At 46.4% G+C, this 27,366-nt stretch overlaps 1 protein-coding gene across 1 annotated transcript in view; it reads right to left on the bottom strand.

Annotated features, from left to right (window-relative positions):
* The window catches only part of RTN1 (reticulon 1), a 115,718-nt gene that overhangs the window by 30,528 nt on the left and 57,824 nt on the right, over positions 1-27,366 (bottom strand). The window contains exons 2-3 of the mRNA XM_056494021.1: positions 18,107-18,844; positions 14,291-15,070 (exon numbers count right to left, since the gene is read on the bottom strand). Of these exons, the coding sequence (XP_056349996.1) occupies positions 14,291-15,070; positions 18,107-18,844 (1,518 nt within the window). The remainder of the gene's footprint in view (positions 1-14,290; positions 15,071-18,106; positions 18,845-27,366) is intronic.

Genomic DNA, 27,366 nt, shown 5'->3' with positions numbered 1-27,366 from the left:
AGCTGTTGGGGTACCCGGGGCTGGCTGGCATTGTCAGGCATCTAGTGACTCACTGACACACGGACTTGCCAATTCTCACCTTTCAAATGCATAAAAGGTTGGAAAGAAAGCAGAGCAGACCCCTCGTTTTTCTCCCTTCTCCCTCCCTTCCCACCCACCACATCACCATTGTGAGGGGACTGAGAAAAGGAACAGGCACCAGGCAAAGCAGAGCTGACCCTCAGACAACACAAAAAAGTGGCAATTCCTGCATTTAATAACCCTCCTCACAATGAAATTCATCCTACAAGCTCTCCAAGGAAAGGACCTTACTGCTTGCTCTCGTCTTGGCTAACAAAAGATCCTGATCTTGACTGGGTCTCCAGACACTACATCTAAAATAAGATCTAAAAACAATAATCAGCCCAGAGCTTTCTTTTTCCTGAGAAATCAGGGAGCAATTTGTGCATGTTAAGAAACACATCCAGCACTGCAGCCTTTCAAAGTCATCTGCTATTCCCTTGACTTCCCTTGCAATGCAGATTACCCAAATGCAGATCCCTGGATGCTCTCTGATACCCAATTCCAGTAAATATTTACATCCCCTCTCTTGCTATTTTGGGTCAAAATATGCTAAAAGGATGCATAGGGGATGCCTCAGCATTTTGCAGTTTCTTCACTTTGGTCAGCAAAACTGAGATCCTGTGGGGGTGACAGCTAAAAATGTGTTGCAATCTCACCTTTCTGGAAAGATTCAAACCCCTACAGTTAAACCTGGTTTAAAAAAATGCAGGTAGAGGGTTATACATACAGGTATGATATGGGTCTATGCTTAATTCAAATTCACAAATAGAACCCACAGCTCTGAACTCCAGCCTTGCCCACAGGGCAGGAGCAAAGTTCTCATCTGAATAAATCCTGAAAACCTCATCTGCAACAGCAACAGGAGCTGAAGCCAAGTGCTCTGAATATCTCCTTGCAGAATTCCCAGGAGAGCACAGCTATATGTAACAGATATTTCCACGGTGTTTGAGGCAACGTTTCTATCTTAGCAGACACAGAGGTGCCAGGAAATGATTCTACTCCCCAGGCAGGATTCAAACCACAGCACAGGCAGGCCTGTGAGGCCATGGCCATCACATTGATCTTTTTAACCCCCTCCATGGACCATCAGGCATGAGCTGAGTGACCACTGCTCACCCAGACACTCCTTTAGCTGCCGTGCTGTAGGGAAAGGCAATGCCCCTGCCCAGACTGTCCCTGAGCAGGGCCAGGTCCCTGCTAAGGAAGATTCTTCAGCTCCCTGCCCTCCTTCACATGTAATGCAGAACAGCTTGCTGAGCCAGTGTTGCTCCCTTTCTGTGGGGTTTGAAGTGCAGGGGAGAGGGGCAGTAGCTGCAGACAGCTGCCCAGGTTGGTCAGGGTTGGTCTCCTCACCTGGACAAGCAGCACTGGGGGAGGCACTGATCTAAGTTAACAAGGGGTGCAGGAGCAGAAGGAAGCAAGACTCCTCTAGGAGGGATAAGAGATGGCATGTTCCCCTGCCAGGTGTGTCTGACAAAGGTGAATTTCCATTCTGCATGGCTCTGCATGCTCCATCAGCTGCCCCACCAACCCCTCTGACCCTGCTGGCCATGGCCAGCTCTTTGCCATGCCTCCCCTCAGAGGGAAGGTCTCACATCCCAAACTGAGCCAATCTGGGCCCACAAACATCACTGAAGTCACTGCCAAACCATCCACTCTCTCCTTTACAAAGGCTTTACCTGACAGCCCTGGCACTCCAGGGTGGGATCCCTGCCCCATTCCCTGTGAGCCCTGTGACACTGGGACATTTGGCTCTGTGACACTGGGACATTTGGCTCTGTGACACTGGGACATTTGGCTCTGTAACACTGGGACATTGGCTCTGTGACACCAGGACATTTGGCCAACACATCCTCTAGCATTTGTCCTCCAGCACCCTCATGTATTTCCTTTTGCAATGTCAGTTTGCCCAGGCAGCTCAATGAATAATTCAGCAATATTAAACACGTGCTAAAGCTGTTTCAGCTCTCAGTAGGATCAGTTCTTTGGTCATTTTCTCCATTTAAACTTCATTCCAACATAATCTCCTCTTCATTGCTGCTGTGGGAGCAAGATCCACAAGTAAGAGCACGCTGCCATATTTATATGGAAATATAACAATATATATGGAAATTCCCTCTTTGATAGGAATGGTGTGCTGCTAATCATTCTGCTGGATGCATTGCTGCTCCCACTCACTGCTTCTGCTAATGATGGAAAAAACAGCTATTTTTTTTTCACAGACATCTATTGGATATAAGGTTCAATAACCACACCATCAGGATGATATCACTAACCAGAATCCAGAAAAAACCTGAGGCAATTTCCCAGATTTGTTGTGTGTTCCTGGTGTTACTGCAGTGAAAGCAATTCATCACACCCAACAAATCAATTACTCACACAATAAATTAGCCAATATTATTCCTTTTTCAGCAGCTTTTCCCGACAAAAGGGGTTGCACATGTGGTGGAGTCAGTGTGTGACATCCAGCTGCAATAACTGTGCACAGGAAGGGTAAGGTGAGTGCCCATTTCAGAAGGCAAATTGCTACTGTAGCTTTTATTAAATCCTACTCATTTTATCCCTCCCTGGTTGGAGCAATAAGCCTTTCACTTTCAGCTAAGGGTGAAACATGGCTTTGTTTTATTTTTGCATCAGCAGAGCTCCAGTGCAGGAATCCCAGACAAACAGGGAAGACATCCCATTCTCCCTCTTTGGGAATAATTTCCAGTTATTTGGAGCAGCTCTTGCATTTAAGCTAAGCAGGTAAGCACAGCTGCTTGTGTTTCAGTGTTTCAATGCTGCATTAGCTGATAAAGAAAACTTCAGAAATCCTGGCTGTTAATCTCTGCTGACTTTTCTTCAGGCTCCCCTGCCCTGCTTGTTGCTCAGACACAGACCTTGTTTTGTTGTACCAGCCAGGTATGGTGGTACCAAACCTTGGAATTCTGAATTACTTTTATCCCTTGAATTTTGCAGTCTCATTGCAATTTCTATTCAAAAGATAAGAAGCTATTAAAAAAAAATTTGCATTTTGCTCATCTGTATGAAATGTGTTGCTCTCATCCCAGATGGATGATGTAGTAACATCAAAAGCTGTTTCCTGAGGAATTATTCTTTAGGATCCAGTTTGAAAGAGGACAGTCTTTAGTGAGATTCCTACATTACCTGGCAGTCTGGGTGGTCTAATGGAAAATCCTTAAGGCCAGCTCAATTTGCTGCTTTATATCTCCCTTTCTAAGCCATGACTTTTTGCAAAGGCAATACTGATTATCTGTGTCCTTTTAGTGCCTCTCAAGTCACCTCAGCTCAGAGGACTCCTGAGGTCACCTCTCACTGTAGCTCGCACTCTCAGGAACTGAGTTGTGAATTATTTTGATATGAACTGGGAGAAATCTTGTACACCTTTCCCAGTGATGCTGGAGAGTTTCAGGAAAGGATTGGAGCACTAATTCCATATAAAATCTCATGGCACCAGCTGGGAAAGGGTTTCTCTAACAAGTGATATCCAAAGGCTTTCAGTGCATAGACTCAAACATGAGTCAAGTAGGAGCTGCAAGGAACATAAACCACAAAAACAGAGGTTCTGGCACCAAAGCAACCCAATTAGCAGGGCTTTTCCCCCACAAAAAAAAATCACTGTTATGTAAGATAGCTGCAAATCTGTCATGTTTTTGTGTCTTCTGAGCCCTGAACACTCAGGAAACAATTGCTCAGCTATGTTGAGTGGAGAAACACCTATTTCTGAAGCACAAGGAACTTTGTATGCCAAATTTTCAGGAATAAGACACAGCTGGACCCTCCCAGACCCAGAGCAATTGTGAAATTGGTCACCACCACTGAAAAGACAAACCTTCACCTTCATTTCTACAGCTGATTTAAACACCCCTGACATCCCCATACATCCCCAGCACAGGCAGGCTTGCATCTGGCAGACCTGTGGAGGGAGCAGGAGATTATTGGCAACAAAACCAAGCTGTGTTCTGTGTGCATTAAGGGTTTTTTTCCATACTTATTTGTATTTTTCACACACAAATGAAAAGCAGCAGAACCAGAACACCAGAATGAGCTCTCACCACCACAGCTCCCATGAAACCACCAAGCTGGTCTCAGAGCCAAAGGGGAAAGAGGGTATTTGTGATATCTCCCTGGAAAAAAATAGCAGACTAAATTCTCCAGGCTGTGTAAAGGTCGAGAGAGTTTGAAAAAATATACTGCAAAAGAATAAAGAAAAGGAATGTGGTAACTAAGGTAAGATCAGGAGCCAAAGTGACAAGGACACAAGATGCTTCCTTCAGGGGGGAATTCAAGCCCTTCAGATTGAATGTTGGATCATTGCAAGTCCCTTAACTTCTATATTGTTCTGAACTGATATGAACTCAGCAGCTCCCCAAGGAAAACAAACCAAAAAAAAAAAAAAATCCCCTTTTGAGTCAATATGGCTGTTATGTCCCAATCAGCAGTGTACCCTTGGAAGCTAAGGAAAAAACACCAGGAAAATCAATACCCACCTCCAGGTTTTATTCTCAGTGGAAATCTATCACATGCCCACCCTTCACTACAGTCAAATACATTAATTTTAACTTCATGGTATCTACCAGACACAAATAGCAATACCCAAGGAAGTCCTTATTCTGCTGAACATCAGAGGAATTAGAGCCAGCAGTTCCAGGAATTTGTGTTCCACCTCTCAATGAGACCTAGAAATATATTTTGTATCACTGGAGCTTAATCTTAAATTTAAATCTGACCTGAAATGAGTCCAAACTCTTCAAATGAATTAATCAATGAAACTGGTGAAAAAACATAATTCCCAGCTCAGACCATTGCAGAGGTTAAGCAGCAGCATTTCTAGATCAGAAAACAACATTCCTGGAGTTCCCTGCAAAATACTCAATTTATGAAAAAAATTCTGAATTAATAAGAAAACTATTCTGTAAACAAAAAAAAATATATTTTAATTTTTCATTCACCTAATCTGTATCCCACTTTATAAACTTCCCTAAGCACCTTTTGAGCTAAAACCTTGAATTGTTATGGATGCCTCATCCTTGGAAGTGTTCAGGACCAGCTGGTCTAGTGAAAGGTGTCCCTGTCATGGCAGGGGGCTGGAACAAGGTGATCTTTAAAATCCCTTCCAATCCAAACCATTCTGTTATTCTATGAAGGATTTTTTTAGCATAATTTACAAAAAACCTTACAGGTTGTATAACTTTCACCCCTTCATTATTTATGACTTAGGGTTTGTTTTTTCCCCTGTTTCTGTGTGCCTCTCACTATCTATTGTGTCAGCCACAGAAAAGCTGTCATTGCTATCTCATAGGTGCTAGATGTGTCTCTGTCTGGAATATCCAGACAAAGCATCCCCACATCCAGGCATCTGCAAAACCTGGCCACCATCAGAGTGTCAGTGTCACAGCCTTGCCTGAGAGCTGAGTCATTGATCCCTGGCACAAAGAGACACCAAAAGGGACTCTATGTCTAAATTTTGGCTTTTGGTGTTTAAACTATGAGTGATTCTGCACTTGGGGAGTGCCTGAATTAACAGAAAAATCACCCATGAAAAGAACAGTTGTCTCCTTGCAGCCTTTCCCAGGAGCAGAACTGAGCCAACTTCAGGTGCTCAGCTTGGTGTGGCATGAACATGGATAAGGATATGGATATGAATATGGATATGGATAAGGATATGGACATGGATAAGGATATGGATATGGATATGGATATATGTAGAAGGAGCAGAAACCCTGACAAAACCTCCCTGGAAAACCATCCCTTAGATAAGGAATTGCTTACTTAGAATGACTCATACTAAAAATATTTTCCCCCCTTTGTAAACCCCCACTTTATTTCTTTGTGATTTAATTAGTCCATTTTTGATCCCCTAGGTAATTGGTCACTTTTTTACCTAAAATCCCTAACAGCTGGTTAGTTTCACAATCCTCCATATCATTGGTCCATTTTTAAGACACTCTGACCCTACAAAAGCCCCTTAGTACCTTATACATTTGGATTGTTGCCTGGATGGAACCTCCATGTAGCTTTCTTGGTCTCTTTCTCTGCTGGCCAAGAAGATATTTTGCAAGCTGAGCAGAAATCACAGTAAGAGCTGATGGCCTGAACTCTAGGCATTGCTTGCATCCAAGTACCTTGTGGCTGAAATCTGCCTGAGACACCAGGAGATGCTGTTCCTTATGGGACACCTTATCCAGGCTTGTTGTGGCAGCTTGGGGCAAAGCTCAAGCCCCAGCAATCACAAATATGGATATAGATATGGATATAAAGATGGTTATGGATATGGGTAGAGCAAGCTGTAGACTCACAGAGACAAGTCTTTGCACACAGCACATTTTTTCTCTCCATTCCTTTTGTTAGCAAGTTCTTGTTTGTCTACAGATACCTCCCAGCTCTCTGTGCTTGGCCTGCACTTTGCTATTCATGGCCCTTAAACATTTGACACAGCCATCAGGTCCCTGCACACAGTTAAACAAGCAGCTTTCTGGGGTGTGTCTGTTTGTTTTTCTGCTGGTCACTCTGTAATCTTGATCTGGCAGGAAGATTTTATAAATGCCATCTCGTGTCATGTCTGTCAGAAAGGTACACTTGTGTCTGCGTGCTGTGGCTGATGACAGCTCTTCAGAGGCTGTCCCTTGCTCTGAAAGGGAAGATATATAAAACAGGAAGGAAAAAGCCTGTAATTTTTTATAGCTCAGTACTTAACACTCACAGGCAGTGGAGTAGACAGCAGTCCCAGGAGGAGACATGTGATCCTCCCACGTTAGAGCTGTACCCAATTTTAAAAGCCCCTCTGAGCATCCAGTCACTGTGTTTAAGATGCTTTGACACACATGCATTAAAAGTTTGACCTTAACCAACAGATGGGGAGTAATTTTCACCAACAGAGACAAAAATCAGGGGAGGAGAGAGATGCCAGAGGTGAAACAAGCCAAATACTCAGGCTATGGATAACACAGGTTGTGGAATGAAGGCGTGAGATTTACTGAGACATTTCTGAAGGTCATATAAAGGTCATGCTCTGTGTACATGGTGCTCACTGTGAGAGGGATTATTGCAGTAATCACCACTGATCCCAGCCACTGCCCAAGCAAACCAATATCTCTAAGGACAAAATCCCCTGTTCTTTGCTGTGTTCTGATATTTTCCAGGGTGCAGGCATCTCCCCTAAGTGCCCACTCCTCAATTAGGAGACCCTGCTGTGCTGCCATCAAACCAGGACTCCAGGAAGAACTCCAAAGTCAGCACCTGACTATTTTTCAGCTCTCTGTAACCCCTATGCAGAGGGGACAGATGACACTGCAACCACTCCTGAGGCCAGAAGGGGCCAAACTCACTCCTTGCTTCCTGAAAAAGGAGTGAAGGACAAATCCTGTACAGCACAGCCCTGGTGTGCACGCTGCTCATTTCCAGCACCATGGCCTGCACATCCTCATTTTCTCCAGCTCAGCTCTGGCTGAGTTAGCACAGCTTGGTGGGTGACAAGCTGTCAGGTGGCAGCTGAACTGCAAGAAATGGCCACAAGTGGGGAGGTGGGCAGGAGTGTGTGCCTGTGATGTTCTCTCCTCCATGGGCACAGGAAGCGCCAGTGCTGGAATGGGAAAACTCCTCCAGCCATGGTGGCTGGAGAGGATGTCTGGGACCCAATGGTAGGAAAGAACAGAGGGAATGAGACAGTTCAGGAAGCTCAAAAACATAAAAAAAAAAAAGAGAAGAAACCAGAATTGCTTAGCCTAAAGCAAAGAAGGATGGAAGAGTGATAACAGTTTTGGAGAGACACCTGGAGCTGGTGGAGGATCTGCCAACAGAGGCCTTTCCAAATGAGTCACAAGCATCTGTCAAGAGTGTTCTACCAGGAATGGTGGCTGTGGGCCAGGAGATGGCTCTTGGGGCCTCGTGGAGCTCCTGCCAGCCCACTCTGCATTGGGTGGCATTTCTCCTTTACCCTGCTCTGCCTGCAGGCACAGGACTCACCCAGACCTGCAGGCTGCAACTCTCAGCTCCCCCAAACCTCTGCCTTGCTGAGAGGATGGACAGAAGTGGCAGAGGAAGGCAGAGGTCCTGCCAAACTGCTTTGAGAGCAAGGGCTGGACCAGCTGCTTCCCACCTGAACTGCTCCCTGTGGGAGGAAAGTCCAGAGAGGCTCACCAAGCTACTCCAAGGTTTCATGGCAAGACCAGGACTAGGCTCACATGTTTACTGCTCTGGACAGGTTTTTATCCCACTCCTAGAGCATCACAAGGTGCAGACACTCCTCCCCCAGGCAGGACATCCCTCTCCCCTACACCTTTTCCAAGCAGGGGCTTTCCAAAGGATGCAAAGCTACCCGAGCCCCATCAAAAGCAAACTGAAGCACAGAAAACAGATGGGCCAGAGTGTGGAGGCACTTACAGCAGATGGCACTAAAATATTAAACTAACATCACCGTATGCTTAAGCCTTGGCCTGGCTTGCTGCTGATTGCAGAGCCAGCCTGGTGCAGATGAGAAACAAGCCTCAGATTGCTGAAGCACCCAACCAAACATCCCCTTCCCACGGAAAAATGCCTCACTAGCAGCTCCTCCAGCAGCAGGGATGTGCTAACTCCATGCAGATGATGTTTAGCTGAGCAAAAGAGCATTCCCAACAAATTCAGGTCTTTCCCAGATCTCTGCTGGAAAACCATTTCCTAGAGAAACTCTGTAAAATCAGTGGCACCAAACAGGGAAAAGCCCACACTGTTTAGTGTTTGTGGGATTGCCCTGGACACCTGGGACAGCACAGGAGGCACCAGGAAGGAGGGAGAACACCTTCTGCAACCCAGGGCATTTGCCATGTCACCCCACAGCCAGAAGTGATCAACCTGCACAACCTGCAGCTTGTGGCACTACCCAAGAGACACCAGGACACCACACAGAGGTGGTGGCCCCAAGCCTTGGTGTCCCTGGTGGGTGCTTGGAGCCACAGCAGCCACCAAGGGTGGGATAAGGACACATATTTGTACTGGAGCAGTGCTGTGAAGCCCTTTCAAGGCATCAAAATCAAGATGCTTCCTGGCAGGTTGGCACAGGACTGTGCTGCAGAGTAATGCACTTGAAATGATTAATTTTATTTGACTGTGTGTCCAGCAGGATCTTGCCCATTGTGTCATCTAACCTGTGAGTGACAGCCCACAGCCCCAGGCCTGGGCTTTCCTTTTATTAAGTGAAACTTTGCCATAAAGCAAAAAGAAAATTAAAATAACCACTACATTGAATGTCCACATCTCTTTTATATCCTGAGGTCAGGTATCTGAAAGGTAACAAGCTGCTGTGTATTTCATTAAATGGATCAAGAAGAAGGAATCTTCTAATAGTGTGACTGAGAGAGGGGCTGGGGAGAGACAGTATCCTCCAGCATGAGGGAGATTTCCTGCCAGGACCAGGTCCTCAGGCTGTGGGACACCAGCACAAGGTCAGCCAGGCCATCCTGGCAGAGGGGCCAAAAGAGAAGACAGGAAAGCACTCAGCAAAGAGTCCTTCTCAGCTTGCCTTGATCCAGGCTTCTTTTGGGCTTCTTGCAAAATGCCCCAGGCCAAAGGATTCATGTTTCCAGGTCTTTTCTGAAGTTCCCTCTATGCCCAAAACATATGCAAATCCAGCACATAATAATTTTTTAAAAAAGAATAAAAAGGAAGAAACTGAGCTGTCACCTGTTGGAACACTGGAAACTGAGAGTTTTAGACTTTCTGTGCTGACAGGCTCTGACCCCCAAGAAAACACTACTTTTGACCTGAGGCCTTGGAGAAGGCTTCCAAAATTGAAGATAGAACTGAAATCACTGGTGTGTAATTTGAATAAAAGTGTGTAATATCACATGGTAGAAAACTTACAATTTAAGGTTTTAAAATGTAACAGTGTATGGAAGGCAAGATAGAGGTTTTAAGGTGGAAGTTTCTTTCTTCTCCACTTTCTTCTTCATGAGTCTAAGTGGTACTTTTGTAATTGAATGAAAAATTCAGCATTGCAGGTCACAAGTGTTTAGTTATTAGGTTAAAAATAAAAATAATTTAAGTGTCCATTCTTAATTGAACAGTTTAATCTTAAAAGGCCTTGTAGAGAAAAAATATGTCACCATTCTTAGCTTGTTAGCTAGAAGTACTGTAGAATTCACTGTAACATAAATGAGAATTAATAAACATCTGAGTCCAAATAGAAAATAGAAAAAAAAAAAAAAAGAAGAAAAAAAAAAATAAAACACAATAGTCACCCTCCCTCCCTGCAGTGCCACAGTCAGGATACTCCAAGCCCTGTTGTGTGAGGGCTGTGCCCACCCCTGGGAGGAGATGCCAGGGGTGATGTGAGGGCTGCTTGGCTCAGCTCTGCAGGAGGAGCTGGCAGCACTGACACAGGTGACAACTGCACATCCCTGGGCAAAGCCAAGCCTGGGGTGCACCAAGCAAAGAACAGCTCCCCTCCACCAAATCCTGGCAGCTCCAGTGAAATGGAGGTGGGGAGTCACTGCCCGTTTTTGTTATTGCCACTGGATGGCAATAGACGTTCAGCAGAGATCACTGTGCCCAGCACACATGCACTTGCTGCTCAGGGGTATGGCCATGGTGTCAGCACGCCCAGCACACACACAGAGAGCTCCAGAGCCCCCAGGCTGCAGCAGCACAACCAGCAAGACTCTTGCTGGGTCAGGTTGAACACTGGGCTCTTCCTTTGCACAGCCTTTCCTGCACTCAAAATCAATCTTTGTCTCACCAGCTCACAGCAAACTCTTCTGATGAGCAAAATACATTAATGCCATGGATGGGGGTGAAAAAACACCTGGTGGGATTGCAGCACCATGTGTGAAACTGGTTGTTTTTCAATTACATATACCTGGCTATGAGCTGGCCAAAAGCCACAGAAAAATCTACAGAGGGGTGTCAAAAACACAGCCAGGTGTGCTGAACAGCCTCATTTGGTCTTGTGTAACAAGTAAGTAATAGGAAACAATCAAGGTTTTTCTGATTTCTATATTTAACAAGTACATTGTTGTGTCTTGTTAGTACTCTCTTAATGATAGATAACTATGACTAAGATAATTCTCCTGATTAATGAATGATGACTGCTCCTGCTTTGGGTGACATCACTCTGCTGTCACAGCCCCTCTGCTCTGTGTCACTGCCACTCCTCCCCTGCTCTCCTCACTCTGGCTGAGTGTGGCCAGTGCCAGATGCCTGCCAGGTGCCTCTGAGCTGGCACATCACAAATGTGATGCTGTGATGCCAGTCTCTGCCAGGACCTCAAGCTGGTGCCATGAAAGCAGTCCCTGTCCCAGTGGATGTGCTCTGCCACATCATTTCCCTGCCAGCCAATGTGTCCTGGGAGGACCCATGGGGATGCTCTGGTTCCACCAAGCCAGTTAACACATCCCTCAGTTCACCTCTGATAACTGATAAAGTGCTTTCATGTGGATTTTGTGTGGCTTTCATGTGGATTCTCTGAGTGAGGGACCAGCTCTCCTTTCCCAGGAGAGAAGGAGAGCCCCATACACCACCTGTAATAATTTTTAAATATTGCCCAGATATAGCAACACTGTGCACTGGAAGGCATTGTAAAAATCCTACATCATCCAGACTTTCTTGTTTTGAACCTACCTCTCCATATCTAGAAATCAGCTTTAAAAAAAATATACACAAGTTTTACCAACAATACTCTCAAGAGGCTCTATGTTTTTGTTTTCCTTGCCTTAGGCACCAGCAAGAAAGCTGTCTTGAGAGCAAAAAAGCACATACTGAATTAGTCCTCTTTGCACCACCAAGCAGTAGTTAGCTGTCTTGTGAGGAAAAGTTCCTGCCCCTACTGCCCTAGGGGAATAAAGATAGGAAACATGGACACAGGGACAAAGTCTGCCCACTACACAGGGATTTTCTCTGACCACCATGTGAGAACAAGTATGTTAACATCACTTCAGGCAATGACAGAAATAAAGAGAGTCACGAAACTTAAGCAAAAAAAATCTGAATGTGACTGAGGGGTATTAAAAATTGTAACAGATCCTGAAATCTCAAAACTGAGGGACAGAACACTAGCTGTCCACGTGATAATCCCCAGCTGCTTTCCCAAATCCAAGACCAAATTTTTACTGTTTTGTCCATTGCAACACACATACACTGGGATTGCAAACACCCAATGCTAGACTGAAGGAGCAGTGTTTAAAAGTTACAAAATTAGAATTAATTTAATCAGCCCTACAGCTTGTAGGATTTGGGCAGAGGCTTCTCTAGTCCTAAAAAATGGGAATTTGGTAAGTGGGAAAGAAATGGTTTGAGCTCAGGCTGTTTGTGAGGGAGATGAGATGCACAGCATGACATTGGGAGCTCTGAGAGTCTGCCAGGAAAACACACAAGCAGCAATCATGTTTCTCCTTCAGACTGTTAATGTCATCAGTGCATTGCCACTCAGAATCAGTATTAACATATTTTGTTTGTGCTGCAGATCTTGCAGCCCTCAGCACATGATGCAAGTTCAGGCTGTTTCTTGCATGTTTGGGCTCACAGCACACAGAAAATGGGTTTAAGTGTGCCACTCACACACCTGCCACATCTCCAGGCCATCATGTGGGACACGCCTGCACAAACGTGGGCAGAGGGAAAAGATGCTCTTTAAGCAGGGTGGGGGGGATTCTTGCTCCCCTCCGATCTCTATCCAGCTATTTGCAAGGAAGCAGCAGCTCCAAAAACAGCCCATCTGACAAGAGATGTGGGTACTCACTGTCCTCCAGCCCAGCCAGGGGGGTGGCAGCAGGGCAGGTGTGGGGCAGCCCCAGTGTCCCTCCCTCCCACACCAGCCTACAAAGCCAGGGCACACAAAATACTACTTAAAGCTGGCATCTTGCAAAGAATAAAGTGCCTTTTTTTCCTCAGTGGTTTGTAACCCAAGCCCCTTACAGCCTATAGGGACCCCAGCAGTGTCAGCAGTGACCACACCCTACCCCTTGGTCCTCAGGGTTCAGCTCAGACTAAAACCTGGAATTCTCTCTAAAGGTTTGGTGGGTCCTGTTATACCACAGTGCCTGGCACGGCAAGCCTGGACCTGGCTGGTTCTGCACTGGCCTTGAAGGGATCCTATGGGCAGACAGCTTGAGCTCACCTAGAAGTGAGACCTAGAAGTGTCCTGGCCTTCCTCCTCACACTGCTGGATTCAGGAAGAGGATCTCAGAGGAGCACACAGGGTGTCCCCTAAGTCCTGCACAGCTGGGATGAGCCACCCACTTCCCTGCACTGGAAGTATCCTCATTATTAAGAATGGAAGTGTCAACCACCATGAGAGATTTGTTTAAACTGCATCAGCTTCAGTATCACTGAATGGTTTGGGTTGGAAGAGACCTTAAATATTATACAATTCCAATGCCACATTCACAGACAGGAGACAGGGACACTTTCCACCGGACCTGACTGCTCAAAGCTCCATCCAACCTGGCCTTGAATACTTCCAGAAACACCCAGACTCCCCAAACCCAACTCCTCTCCTTCTCCACTTCTTCTTTTTTTTTTTTTTTTTTTTTTTTTTTTTTAATGAATGCTTCCTGAAAATCTGTATCCTTACCCTTCTGAGAGATGCAGAATGACATCACTGATTGCACCCCTTCCCTGGGACAAGGCAAGTAGTATTTAAAAGATAAGATGATCATTTGTTCTCTTTGTCCTCAGATGCCTGATGTACAAATCAGGTATGGCACTGGGGTTACTGCACCATCCTGTATCTATGCTTAAGCCTAAAAATGTGGATACTGGTGAGGATTCAGGGAAAGATGCAGCTTGCATTTTCCCAAGCTGCTCAAAGAAAACAGAAGCAGTGGAATTAATAACAGAGATATGCACCTGGTGTTGATCACAGAGCAGTGCATGGGCTACGTGATGATTTGGTAAGAGCATGTTTCCAATTCTTGAACCAATGAGCTTTTTCTATTCTGTGTTGCACGATCTAACCTATAAAAGTTACTTTTTAATAAACCGCTTTTCTTCTGCCTCAGAAGGAAGTGTGTGTGTTGCTATATTATTCGCCATTCCTAGTCTGATAGCGACATAAAAATTATTGTTGCTGGTATTCATTTTTTTCCCTAAGAGGATGGGCAGGTGATGTATAGATTGTCACAGACACACCCAGCTCCCACCTGAGGATATCCTGTGCCAGCAGCTCTGCACTTTGAACATCTCCCTGCAAGGAACTTCTCCCTCCCCTCCTGTCAGCAGCACCACAAAAAACCAACATAACATCTGCATTTACCTTTCTGCTTATTTAAAAACGGCAGTAGGAACGAAGCCAAAGGACTTTTTTTGCCAAAGTCCTTAGAAGACACTTTACTTTGGTTAACAACAGTTTCTTCAATGGGTTTCTTCAGTTTTACTCTTTCCTTCAGCTCCTCGGTGCTGACGGCAGAGGTCGGGGGCTCGGCGCCTGTTTTTGGTGCAACAAAGGAGCTTTTCAGGTAGGACGAGGACTCTGCCAGGTTCTCCCTGTTCATCCTGCTCTCCGTCATTTTACCGGCCTCGTAGTCCGAGGCGTCAGTGCGCGCGTTGTTCTCCTCCTTGATGATGTCCATGACCTTGGGCTTCATCAGCGGCGAGTCCTGCTCCCTCTTGGGGCTCTCCTCCGAGGCCGACGAGGCGTCGCAGGACTCGATGATGAGCTCGCTGTCGAGCTCTGCCTCCCGCTCCTCCCGCAGGATGCTGTACTGGATGGAGGGCGAGGCGGGCGACGGAGGCGGCCCGCCGATGTGGCTGAAGGTCATGTAGTTGGAGTGCAGCACCTCCTCGGCGGCCAGCGGGTCCTCCGAGACCAGCTCGATCTCCGAGTCGCCGGACTCGGCGCTGCTGGCGTCGTGGTCGCCGTGCGGGGCTGCGGGAGCGCGGCCGGGCTTGCGCTGCTCCCGCTTCTCCGCGGCCGCGGCTGCCGGGCGCGGAGCCTCCGCCGCCTCCAGGGAAAAGCTCTTGGCTTCCTTGATGGCACTGATGAGCTCGTCCTCCGACAGGCTGCCTTTGCCCTGCGACTCTGAGCCGGATGGTTCTGCCGTGCACGAGGAAAGAGAAAAAGGAAAAAAAAAATAAATAATCCTATTTTCTAGCAATTTGCGGAACGAACGCAATAGATTTCACAGTGGCACGTATCCCTCTAGCAGGGCTGGGAGCACAGGCACAAAGTGTACCAGTCTGGGATGACAACAGCAATAACAGCCTGACCTCATACAGCATCTCCCATGCAGGTACTCCTTATCGCAGAACCATCACTTTCTAAAGAAAAAGCTGAGGTTGAAGGCAGTGCCGCTTACTGCTGGACCAGTGGCTCAACAATGTGGTTTTCACCAGGAAAACCATCAGTCAGGAGGAACATAGGACACACATGACAGCATCAGACTGCCACCAACAGATACTCATCTGTTCTGGGGGACAAATACACACCTGGGGCTGGTGGGTTCTGCTGATCCTGTAATTTCCAAACTTTGACTTTCAGGTGTGAAAAAATTTAAGATCAGAAACTTTTCTCTCTCTCTCTCTCTTTTTTTTTTTTTTTTTGTTCTTTGTTTTGTTTTGTTTGTTTGTTAGTTCTTGGCTGACTAGTTTTTTTTTTTTTTTTCATTAATTTGGGGGTTTTGTTTTTTTTTCTCAGGGTATAGGTGGTGAATTCTGGAATTCTGTCTGTTTGCTTTTAGCTCAGTTGGGTCCAAGAATGGAACCAATTTTTTTCTACTGCAATTCTTAATGTCATTTTGAACTATGTTAACAAAAATAATTACTATCTCATCACCCAAAACTTGAAACAAAACTAAACAAAAATATTTACAACTAGTCTGCATTTTCTGACTGCAATTCCCCAGTCACATTGAAAAAGCCATCAAGTGATGGCTTTTTAATGTGATGGGGCCACTAAGTGGCATTGCAGGTTGTGAGGAGTCAAGAAAGCCACCAGGAAAATAAATCCCCAAGTTTTCTCCAGTGGATGCTGGTGAAGAGGTCCATGAGAGGACAGTGCCTGCAGGTATCCACAGGGCTGGGTACCACAGAGGAGTGCAGGAAGGTTTCCAGTGGTTGCAGATGACACAAGAAAGTCCTCCTGCACCCAAACTGTGGCCACAGACAGGATTAAGGTGCTGGCACTGTTGCAACACACTCCAGTCTGGATGCTGGGAATTTTCTGCTGCATTGGGAGCTCGTGCATCCTTCCCTGGCTGCAGGAAGCTGTGCTGCTCTCCTGCATCACCACATGTGGGCATTTTCTCCCTGAGCCACGACTGGATCCGGCACAAATCCAAACAGGCATGTGACTTCCAGCCCTCCCTGGGCTTCACCCCACTCCTCCCTGAGCTGGCAGTAACTCCCAGGCCTGGCATTCACCTTGGGAATAAAACAGTCCTTTGTGGCCAGCAGCAGGGTGTCACATTTACTGCTGGCACTGGGAAGTGGATAAATACCCACAGCCTTTCAGCACAGCACAGAGACAAACCACATCTTCCTTCCCCACAAAGATGAGGGACAGAGATTAAAAGCAAAATGTTTTCAAAAGTCTTGATCCAAGCAGGGGGTGACTGGCAGCTTTGCCAGAATGCTTGAGGGGTACCTTTGTTGGGTCACTGCACGGGAACAGCAAGGGCAGGTTTCAAATTTCTTCATCACTTGTGAACGTGGGGTCTGGGCATGCAACATTCCCAGCTGCAGGAAAGGGGGGAAATCCAGAGGAAACACTCCTTGGGAGCCAATCTTTTAGAAGAAGATGCTGCCTTCTCTCCTTAACAGGATGGATAAGCAGTTTTGGTGGGATACAGACACCAAGCATCCCCAAGGCAGCCTTGAACAGTCACCAGGACTAAGTAACTAACAGTGCCTGAAGTCCTTAATTACCTTGTAGCAAAACGTGTAAATCGATGAACAGAGGCACGTCTCAGGAGCAGTGTGTGATTTCACTCAGTCAAATAAAAGAAGAAAAATGTGGCTCTAAAGTCTATTCATTAAAGTTTCTGGCTGATGTAGGCAGAATAAATTCACAGCTGTAGTGGACTCTGTCTCCTTTTCCTATGTGGAAATGCAAAAATGCTCCCTCACTTTTCTCTAGGGACTAAATATTTCTCCAAGGGGAGATATTAGTATGGGTGCCAGACTGCCATTTTAAGGAAAATCTAATTGATTCGAAATGAAATTGAAGCAATGGAAGTTTCAGCTTGGGGATGTCCTTTGTCAAATGTTCATTGTTCAAGGGTTTTGATCCATGACTTTGAAATTTGATTTTCAGTCCTAAAAAATTCCGTTTTCTCTCACAAAACTTTAGCCCTTTTTAAAGGGCTATGCTACTTTTATATTTTAGCAGTGTATAATAGGGAAAATGAGGAATAGATACTATGCACTACTGCAGTAATCAGACAGTAGGAAAATGTATAAACTTGGGATTTGGTGACCCACCCCCCCAATAGCAATCAGAAGTCTTTTAAAGAGACTGGCCCTTTGTCCCTCCAGTCTCCTTTGTAAATGAGGTGAGAGCATTTTCCTCCTCAGCACTTTATAAAAGCAGCATTTGGACATGAAAACAGCACTGATTTTTAACAATTTAACCTTAATTTCTGCAGGGGGGCAAAGAGATGTTAAGCCAGCCATTAAAATTTTAATAATATGAACCCAGTCAGCTGCATTGCCCTGATCCCACACACCTCATTTCCCTTGGGGAGTCTGGACAGCCAGGGTGACCAAGAGACCCCAAACACCAGGATCCAGCTCAAACCATGACCTAGATGAAGATACCCCAGTGATGCCACTGCTTCTCCTCCAGGAGAGATCCCTGAGGGCTGAGCTCAGCCTGGATCCCTTTCCACACAGCAAGGGCAGCCCATCCTGAGCAGTGTGTCGTGATGGGCAGCACAGTTTGCCTCTACTTTCACTTTGGCTGCACAAACTGGTGCCAGAGCAGAGCACAATCATGGAGACACAGCATGGAGACTCATCCATGTCCTGTCACACCCCAAAAATCCACGGTAATTCTCCAATGTGCAGGGTACAATTGTACAACCGCCCCTTGAATAGCAAAACCCTCAGTGGCCTGCAGCAGCACCAGCATTACCTGTGCCAGAGGAGGGGGGTGTGACAGATCCTGGGCTGTCATCCTCTGGCTCTGACACCGTCACCGTTGGCACCACCTCTCGGCTCGGCTTCAGGCCGGCGTCCGGCTGGGTCGGGCTCGGCTCTTTGCTGGCAGCTTCCTTGGTGCTGTCTGTCTCGGTGAGTGTGATCTTGACAGGGCTTGTAGCCACAGAGGGACTGTGCTGAGCCCCACACCTTCTGTCTTCCAGCAGGTCTTGCTCCTTGGCTGCCTTTGTGCTCTCCGAGGGCGCCCGCGGAGGTTGGGCGGCGTGGCCGGACCCTGCGGGTGCTCCCCGGTACTTGTCACTAAGGCCTGGGCTCTCATCTTCTGAGTCAGAGTCATAATTTCCTTGGTACTTTATTTCTTCTGATCTACTCATGTCCATGTATTTGTAAGCTTCTACTTTCATGGGATCTGCTAAGGTTTTGTCGACTTCAGTAGACTCGGCAGGAGTCATCTCTATTCCCGAGTCTGAGCTAAACAAGCCACGGGACTCAAACCCAGTCACGTCTTGAACAGGATGCCCCAGAGCATTAAACCCTTCTGTGCTGCCTGAGCAGGGAATGGGGGTGTTTTCCTGCTGATAGATGCCAGTGAAATAGGTGGAGTCCCGTGGGGTGGTGTAGTGGACATCAGAGATCAGAGAGGTGTAGAAGGAGTTGTCCCCCCCGTTGGCGGTGGAGCCGAAGTCAAAGAGATGTGAGGAGCCTGTGACACCTGAAGCAAACACACAAAAACGAGGCACAGTAAGACACAAATGCCTGCATGCTTTCTGCATCAAGCTTTCTGCATCAAGCTTTCTGCAAAGCCACACTCACCCCCTGCTGATTTTAGATTTGGTTTGTGAACCAGACTTGACTTTGCTTGCAAGCTCTTGGGGCTGTCTCTTTCTATACCTTTGGGCAATATAGTGGCACATCTGTCACACAAGGCTTCCAGCTGCTGTTCCTTCTTAAAATAGCTGTAAGGATCCTGATAGTAACTAAGCATTCCTGGCCAATGTTTGCCCAGCCTGTAAATAAAACCTTCCTGTGATTGCAACCTCTCAACATCACTCAAAATCCAACCCAGTGGCTCAGCATCCAATATCCTTAAAAGAAATCTAATGTCCAATGCTAAATCAATATTTCTTTTTAAATACATAGACCTGGAGGAAATTCATCCTAAGGAAACTTTTTATTATGAAAAAAAAATCTGCTGGGCAGAAATTGAGAGGGAAAGTTGGCAAGTAGATTTAGATTGCATTTCATCTTAAATTTGTGAAACACCAGGGCATCACCATCCTCATTCAGTGATTTCCACACATTCAGAAAGCTGTAGCCCATGTGCATCATCTAGAAATCATGCTGGCACGAAGGTGGTTAAATCCATGCATCATTTTCATGCACTGCCTCTAATTCCCTCTGCCAGGCTCCAGCTCCTGGGGATGATGCTAATTAAATTAGAAGCAGTGGCCACTGTCCCTCTGCAGCATTCACACACAGCACAGCTCGATAGGAGCAGTGAGATCCCCATGAGAGGTGGAGAGATGGATTTCTGTGGGGGCTGAGGGGATGGGATGAGAGGAGCAAAGCCAATGTCTGTAGGAGCTGGTGCCTATGGGAGGGAGCAGCCTGTTAACCCCTCGTGTGCTGAAGCATCTCAGGGGCTGGCTGGCTTTCTCTGACCTCTGCTCATCACCTGCAGGGGATGTGAGGCTCCTGACCTGCTCCACACATGCCTGGACTACCACACACAGTGCAGACTTCATCATAACCCTTAAGGGACATTGCTGCAGCTGCAAAGCCAGAAGCTGGAAAATGTCCATTTGAAAGCTTTTGCATTTTGCTGCTTGCTTTTGAGTATTTCCCTCCTCCTTGCACACACAGAGAATGATACCATCTCTAAACACCACCACCACTGCTTTTCCCCACATGCATCAGGGATGTGCAGCTCATTTAGCAAGCCCTGGAGCAGTATTTTCCACCCTGTAATACCTCAGAGTTGTAGCTGAAGGCTTTATTTTACTGCACAGCCTCACTGGATTTGACACACACGCCCCCCAAGCCCTGCACAAAGGCAGAGTGATCATTTCCCTCATCACATTTCTGCACTGTTCAGTGTTGTGATGTCTTACAAGCAATTCCTTTTCCCTGGATTGCCTCTAGGCTGGGAACAACATGCCCCTCTTATTACAGGGGGAAACCTGTTAGCACAGGGGAAAAGCAACCCAGAAGTGCCCCTCCTTGCTTTTCAGCCCACCTGTGCCACCTGCTCCTGTGTCCCCATCCTCCCTGGCTTTGGGTGCTGTGCTCCCCACCAGTCCCCCTGCTGATCTGCTCCTGCACACGATGCTGGCAGCAGCTCCATCCCCTCAGCCAGGGATTTGTAGCAGCCTTTGCCACGGGAGAGCACTGAGCAAGGGATGCTGCAGCCAGCAGGTGGAAAACCATCCATTCCCAGTCATTCCCAGCCTTCAGCTGGCTGTTCTCACTGCACAGGACTTTTCATAGAAACATTTATCATCAAGACAAGCTCTTGTCTCAGAGTATTGAGGGTCACTGTAGAGATGTGAACTTGGGGCTTATTTCCCCCTCTCTTTCTGTGCACCTTTATATTTACCTACTCCAAATTTCACCTTCTATTTTCCTGCCAGCTCACTCAGGGCTGCAAGATGCTTTTGTAACTTGGTGCAGGCAGCTCCCATCCTCACTGCTCCAAATAACCCAGTCCCAACAGCAAAGCTACATGAGAATGAAGCCACAGGGGAAAGGCACAGTGGAACCAAAGCAGAATAAGAGATAAACAGAGCTGGCCAGCACCCAGGTTCGACCTGAGGTCATCCAGTGCCTCACAAGGACAGCTCATACCCAGAACACATTCCTAAATGAGCAGTAAGCAAAAGGGAAAAGGTTCTATTCCTTGCAAGTGCTCTTCTTGCTGAACTTGCCTTTTTGAAAATTATCCATGAGCAGGCTTGGATTTTCCCAAATGTGTTGGTTAGCTGGAATTATCTGATGCATTGTTTACGCCAACATATTCCAGGCTGTGAGCTGCTGACTACAGACTATTCATGCCTGTTGCTGCCAGTATCTGCTATTTGTAATTTACTGTTTGTGCTGGGTGAGTGGCTGTCTAAATCACGGGGTTTCAGGGCTGCTCTTTCATTAAATGCTTCCTCAGTGCCTCCTGGAGCTGACCCAAAGCCCACAGAATTCTCTAGAAAAGTCCCACTGACTCTGAGTGGCCGTGGACCAGCTCAAGATGGCTGTGGGATTCTTCCTGCTCACGAGGAGCACACTGTCACAGCACCATCAGAGGGCAAAAATCCAGTCCTACAAACATCCCAGTCTTGCAAGGAGAAAGGGAGCACAAACAGAGTCAAAGGAGATTGCAGCCACTGCCAAAGCAATATTCACAGATGCTGCTCACAGCTTTCATTTGTGCTCTGTCCACACTACATGGGAGCCAGATGCACAAGCATTTTCAGCTCCTGGCAGTGCTGATCAATAGGGCAGGGAAAGGGTTTCTGATGCATTTGTGTCAGGTGCTTCATAGCAGGAGTTATAGCCAGAGCAGCTCACAGGAGAGCCATGGTGATAAAGACAGGCTGAGGAAATACCAGCCTGTTCTTCAGGTTATTGCTCAGAAAGAAAAATAACCCTGAAATAGTCATTCACACAAACATCACATTTTCAAACAGCACAAACCCAGTACTGTAGCAGATGTTTAACACAGGAGCTGATTTAGAATGGAATCACTGTCAATCAAACCTTTTTTTCTTTTTCCTGCAGCAGTTTTGCAAATAAAAATGAAACCAGAAAATGCATTTCCTACTGGGGTTGAGGAGGAGAAAGAGTTACAGGGTATGTGAGCAAAGGGAAGGTTCACATTAGCAGGACATATGGGGATCCCAACTCTCAAGGCAACAGCAGAGTCAAAAGCACTGAAGACAGCTGAAATTGCCTAATTAATAGGATTTAATGTAACTCCCTATTTCCACTGGGATTGATTTAAAGCCATTGCTAAAACTGCTCTCATTTGGGAAGCATGAATCTCTCAGCTATTAGACTGGCTGTTAAAGACATGGAAACTGATAATGGCTGAGCAGATTTTTGCTGAAGAATAGTGTACTCAGCCTGGTGATGAAGCAATGCCCTCTCTGACTTTAGGTTTATTTGGTTCAATATCCGTGGGAAGGAGAAGCCTTGAATAGCACTGGTAACAGATGACAGTATCAGGTCTGAATTTACCCTTGTTACAAAGGTTGGGGTTTTTTAAAATCTGGATTTTACTCAAAACTGCCCAAAAACTTGCCTGCCAATTCAGGTGAAGGAAAGCTATTCAGCTCCTGAGAGCAGCAGTTGTGCTTTCTTGTAACATGAGCCCTGGGGAAATAATTTCACTTCCTGCAACAAGCTAAGAAGCAATGGATGTGATTCAATCACTCCAGCCCAGCTGAGATGCTCAGCAAGTTACATGTGCTTTCATCAACTGCAAAGGAAAAAAAAAAAAAAAATATTGGAAAATGACTGTTTTGTTTGCTCAGAATAAGTGAATGCTCCAGAAATCCTCTGCTATGGAACAGGATTTAAGAGCTATTTAGCCATTGACACAGGAAATAATTTAGAAATCATTGGTTCCATGCAGAGTAGCTCTTAATTTAAGAAAGGCAGCTGAAGACCAATTTGGATCAAGGCAAGATGCACTGCTGCAGCACACTGGAACAGGGAACAAAAAGTTAGCTGAGGATCACAGTCAAGAAAAAGAGCTGATTTAAATAAAACTGATTCTTTTTTATCCTCAACCAGAGTATTCTTGGCCTTATTAAAATTGATCACTTCAGAATATTGTGCTCAACTCTCAATAAAATAGCCTTATTTCGTATTAACCTCTCAAGCTCCACATGCAGCTCTGGTGATCTTCACTGGCACAGACACACTGACATTTGAGGGACCTGGTCTAGTGGAAAGTATCCCTGACCACAGCAGGAGGGTTGGAACAAGATGACCTTTAAGGTCCCTTTCCACTCAAACCATTCCATGATTCTGTGACATGAAATTTCAGTTCCCCAAAACAGCTGGCAACCCCTCAAATCAAGGTTCTGTATTTATTGTCACTGCTTTGCTCAAAATTAATAATTTTTCAGAAGAAGAGAGGGGAGAATGAATCTTTAATTAGTTGATGCAGTTTTTACAGCCTGGAGCTGTGCAGAGAAGACAAAACCTTTTTGGTTGCAATGGGAGGAATCAAGGTTTCAGTGACCTTTTCAGACAAAAGCAGAATAGTGGGAACAAGCAGCTTCCAGCAAATTCCTGTAAGTCTTTTAAATCATTGGCTCTGACTTTTTGCTTTGGGTCTTGAGCTTCAGGAGGCATTGCTGGCTGCCCCAGTGCTGCAGGGATGAAAGCTCCCAGAAGCAGAGTCTTCCCAGCTCTCCCCCATGTCCACCCTGTCCCACTTCAACAATCCCTGACCTGCAGTAATTAATCAACCAGAGATATTTCATTTTTATCACTCAGCCATGACCATTAGGAAAATGTATCTTCCTGCTTTCTTCCAAATGCACGACAAAAGTTGTTATTAAACTGTCCTGCCTCTTTTTTCTGGACCAAATTTACAACTTTGTCATCAGTCACTAGTAAAAAGCCTTTGCTTGACCTTGGCTTTTTTTATTCCTCACTTATGCTTTAAAAACAAGGGGGGAAAAGGGAAGGATTTTTTCCTGGTTTTTGACCCTGATACATGATGTCTCATTGTGTCCTTTTAGTTCCTGAACTCAGTTCTTTTCTTTTTCAAAACGCATGATGTCTCACTGCATTCTCATCTGTATCCATGCACATCTTTATGCAGGTGTTCAGTCTTACATCACTTTTCCACTCCTCTTTACCATACCCAGACAGACCAGCAGTCCCAAGTGTGTCTCCAAATTCAAAGCACACCATTTTCTTGGATCCAGACCAAGCTGTTTTCCCCTCTCTGCTTGATTTCAAATTCAACCCAAACCTCAGGAAAGCTCCAGATTTCTGAATGTCCTTGACTAGAACCTTCCTGTCAGTAGCAAGGGCAGCTTGCACCAGTGGCAGAAGCATCTCTTACCCTCAACCCAAGTCATACACTGCTTCAAAATAATCTCACCCTCAGGGATATTCGAGTGTACCACTTGGGAGTCATCCTCTCAGTTCTGCAAGACCCTTCTGCTTGAATTTTCTAACCCCAAACACTTCGATATCCAAACAAAACTCAAAAGTACTCCAGCAATTGTGTGTCAACAGCTTGAAACCCAAATGGCTGAGAGGTCTCAGGCCAAGCAGAGGCATCAGTGTGCTGTGGATCAGCTCCCAGTGACTCCTGGATTAGCCCTTCTCAGTGGCCATGTCAGCCCTGAGCTCTCCCACCTCCAGATGCTCTGGGCTGGACAGAGAGAGCAGCAAGCCCTGCAGCAGAAGTGCAATAGGGAGTGCATCCCTGGGAGCAGTGCCAGCCATCCCCAGCTGCCAGGAGATGGTGCTCTTTGTTTTAGCTCGGGATTCCCAAACCCACTTTACAGGTTGGCAACTTCCCTTCCTCCAGAACTCTCATAATCCTGTCTGCAGCAAAGCTACATCCCCACAAATGGCACTGGCAGGCATGAATAGCCACACTCTGAGAATCTTTTGGGAATTCATGTGCACAGTAGATGCTACAGGAAAGGACGTATCTGGAGGGTTCATGATCCCATTCTGTTATTCCTCCCCGTGGTTCTCTGCATGGTCCTGGATGTGCTGGGGAAACTCAGAGCAGCAGGAAGGCTGCTCCCTGCTGTCCCCAGCAGCTGACAGCCCGTGCCTCAGCTCCTGGGGACAGGAGTGAGTCAGAGCCTCAGCTGGGCAAGTTATTCATCCTTCCCCCAGACCCCACAGCAACCAGAGGGAACATTGCCATGGCAGGTGCTGTCTCCAGCACAGGTAGGAGGGCAGGAGGACAGTGTGGAAAAAACAGACTTAATCCTACTGACACTCTGATTACACAATTGATTTCTTTGCAGTGGCTTCTGATTCATCCTCCCCTGAGATGGAAGTGAGTCCTAAATTCAAACAAGTGAATGATCAGCTTTGGTGCATGTAAAACCTCTCCCCCAGGTCATTTTGCAGAGGGTATGAGTTACTACAGCCTCCTAGTTGGAGCTGCATCACTTTTCCACAGCTTTGGCAGTCTATTGTAAATAGGCATTGCAGCTTCCAGATCCAGGGATACCCAATCTCAGCCCTCCACATGATATGGATATGGGGGAATGGGGGTCAGCTGGGATCCCAGCCCACAAAAACCTTGGGTGCTGAGGATCAACTCCCCATCTTCTTGTAAGCACAGAGAATGGAGCAGGGGACAAATCCCTTTCAGGATCCAACCCTTAGGGGCCCTAACACGTTTGGGAGCATCAGTTTGCCTGGTTGAGAAACCCCTCAGCAGCTGGTGGCAGGTCACCACCACGTTGTGGCTCTCCCCAGGGCTCTGCTTTGGGGCTTTTCCTGTAGCCCAAACCAGCTCCTGGTTTCTTCCAGCATCTGGGCAGGCATGGATCAGGTCCTGGCTCTGCTGTAGAGTGCTACAGCCTCATCTGTGGAAGGGAGCTTTTAATAAGATTAAGGAGGTCCACTCCATCCCAGCAGGATATTTACAGCATCATTTTTTGGCTGCAGATGCTGCACCACAGCAGCTATTGTTTCCCTTGCAGTGACACCAGGTTCCACTTTTTGCTGCTGCTGAGCAGCCACTGTGGGTGCCAGGGTGCACCCAGACCAAGCCAAGCCACAGAGGGGAGCAGAGCTTGGTTTGGTGATGCTGAACATCCTCAGCCCCCACGGGCATCCACGGGCCTCCAGGGCTCACAGCATCTGGCAGGAGATGCTGAGCAGGTACCCAAAGCCCAAACCATCAGTGTGCAAAGTGAACCCATCCTAAAGGATCCAGCACTTCCCACCCCCACCTGCCCTCGGGGCTTTCTGCTTCAGTGAATGGTCTCAGAGAGCTCCAGTTTGACCTGGCAGTAAAACCCTCACATAAGGTCTGTGACAGCCCTCCACAGTACTCTGGGCAGTGAAATGTATGAAAAATACAGAGCATTTTAAAAGGAGGTCTGAGAAAACACAAGCATGGTTTCTTTTGCAAATGCTGCTAGATCTGCAGCATTATTTAAAAAATATAAATATCATTTAGTGAGTTAAAAATCTGGTTCTTGTAAAGAGGTTTTCACTCTGGTGATAGTAACATGACTGGTAAATAGGTTTCAATGACACCATGATACTACCTAAAACACCTTCAAATGCAATTTCCTGAGGATAATTAAAGCCCACTTATACAATTAATTCTTTCTTATTTCGCTGTAGTCACATTTTCCCTGGAATGATAAAACTTCACTGAGCTCCATGACAAAAATACTCCAAGCACTAAGTGAATTAGCACCTAAATCATGTTTTTCCATTACCTGAAATGAGACTCAACTCCCTTTAGAGCAATAGACTCCAAAGCATCTCACAAAATCTGGATGTGTTTGGCTAAGTCTCATTTGTCTTTTAAAATACTGAAATCCCATTTCCAGCATGATTCAGGAAATTCAGCTGCTCACTGCTCTTACCCTTAGAGCAGACCAGGTTGTCCTCCAACCTCCCTTGCAGAACCACCTTCTCTTCTGGCCAGATTCCACCCCTGGAATGCCCCATCCCAGGCACCTTCAGCCCACCTTTGCTGGGTCCCAGTTCCTTGTGAATTCAGCTTTTCAGGATTGCTCCAAGTCAATCTCCAGTCACAGAGCTACAGATTCCCCCTCAGCCTGGAAAAGGGAGAGATTCCAGCTGCTTTTGATGCTGAGATAAAACTGCCCTGCAGCTTTAGGCTCTTCCACAGGGAGGGAAAACCCAGAGTTGGAGAAGAGCTTTGCTGAAATACAAGGTTTTTTGTAAGAATCTGATACACATCTAGAGGGATTGCTGAGTTCTCTCTATGCCACTCATACCTGACCACAACAAATCCTGGAAATCTCAGGGAAATCCATGTATAAAAAATGAGAGAAAAGGCAAAAAGGGTTGTCTTGCACTTGGACTTGTCTCCCCATCCCCCAGGGCTGAAGCCACTCCAGCTGCATGAATCTTCCAGGGAGCAGAGTGACAATTGCAGAGAGCTTCAGCTGAAATCACCGAGGGCTCTGGAGAGGAAAATTAATTTTGTGACAATGCCTAACACCTACAGTGATGTGTCAGGCACAGTAATTCAGGGAGAAAACC

Source organism: Oenanthe melanoleuca, chromosome 5, assembly GCF_029582105.1.
Source record: "Oenanthe melanoleuca isolate GR-GAL-2019-014 chromosome 5, OMel1.0, whole genome shotgun sequence".
NCBI classification, from domain to species: Eukaryota; Metazoa; Chordata; class Aves; order Passeriformes; family Muscicapidae; genus Oenanthe; species Oenanthe melanoleuca.
The sequence above is the reverse complement of the archived record's forward strand: the minus strand, read 5'-3'. Positions and strand labels throughout refer to the sequence as shown.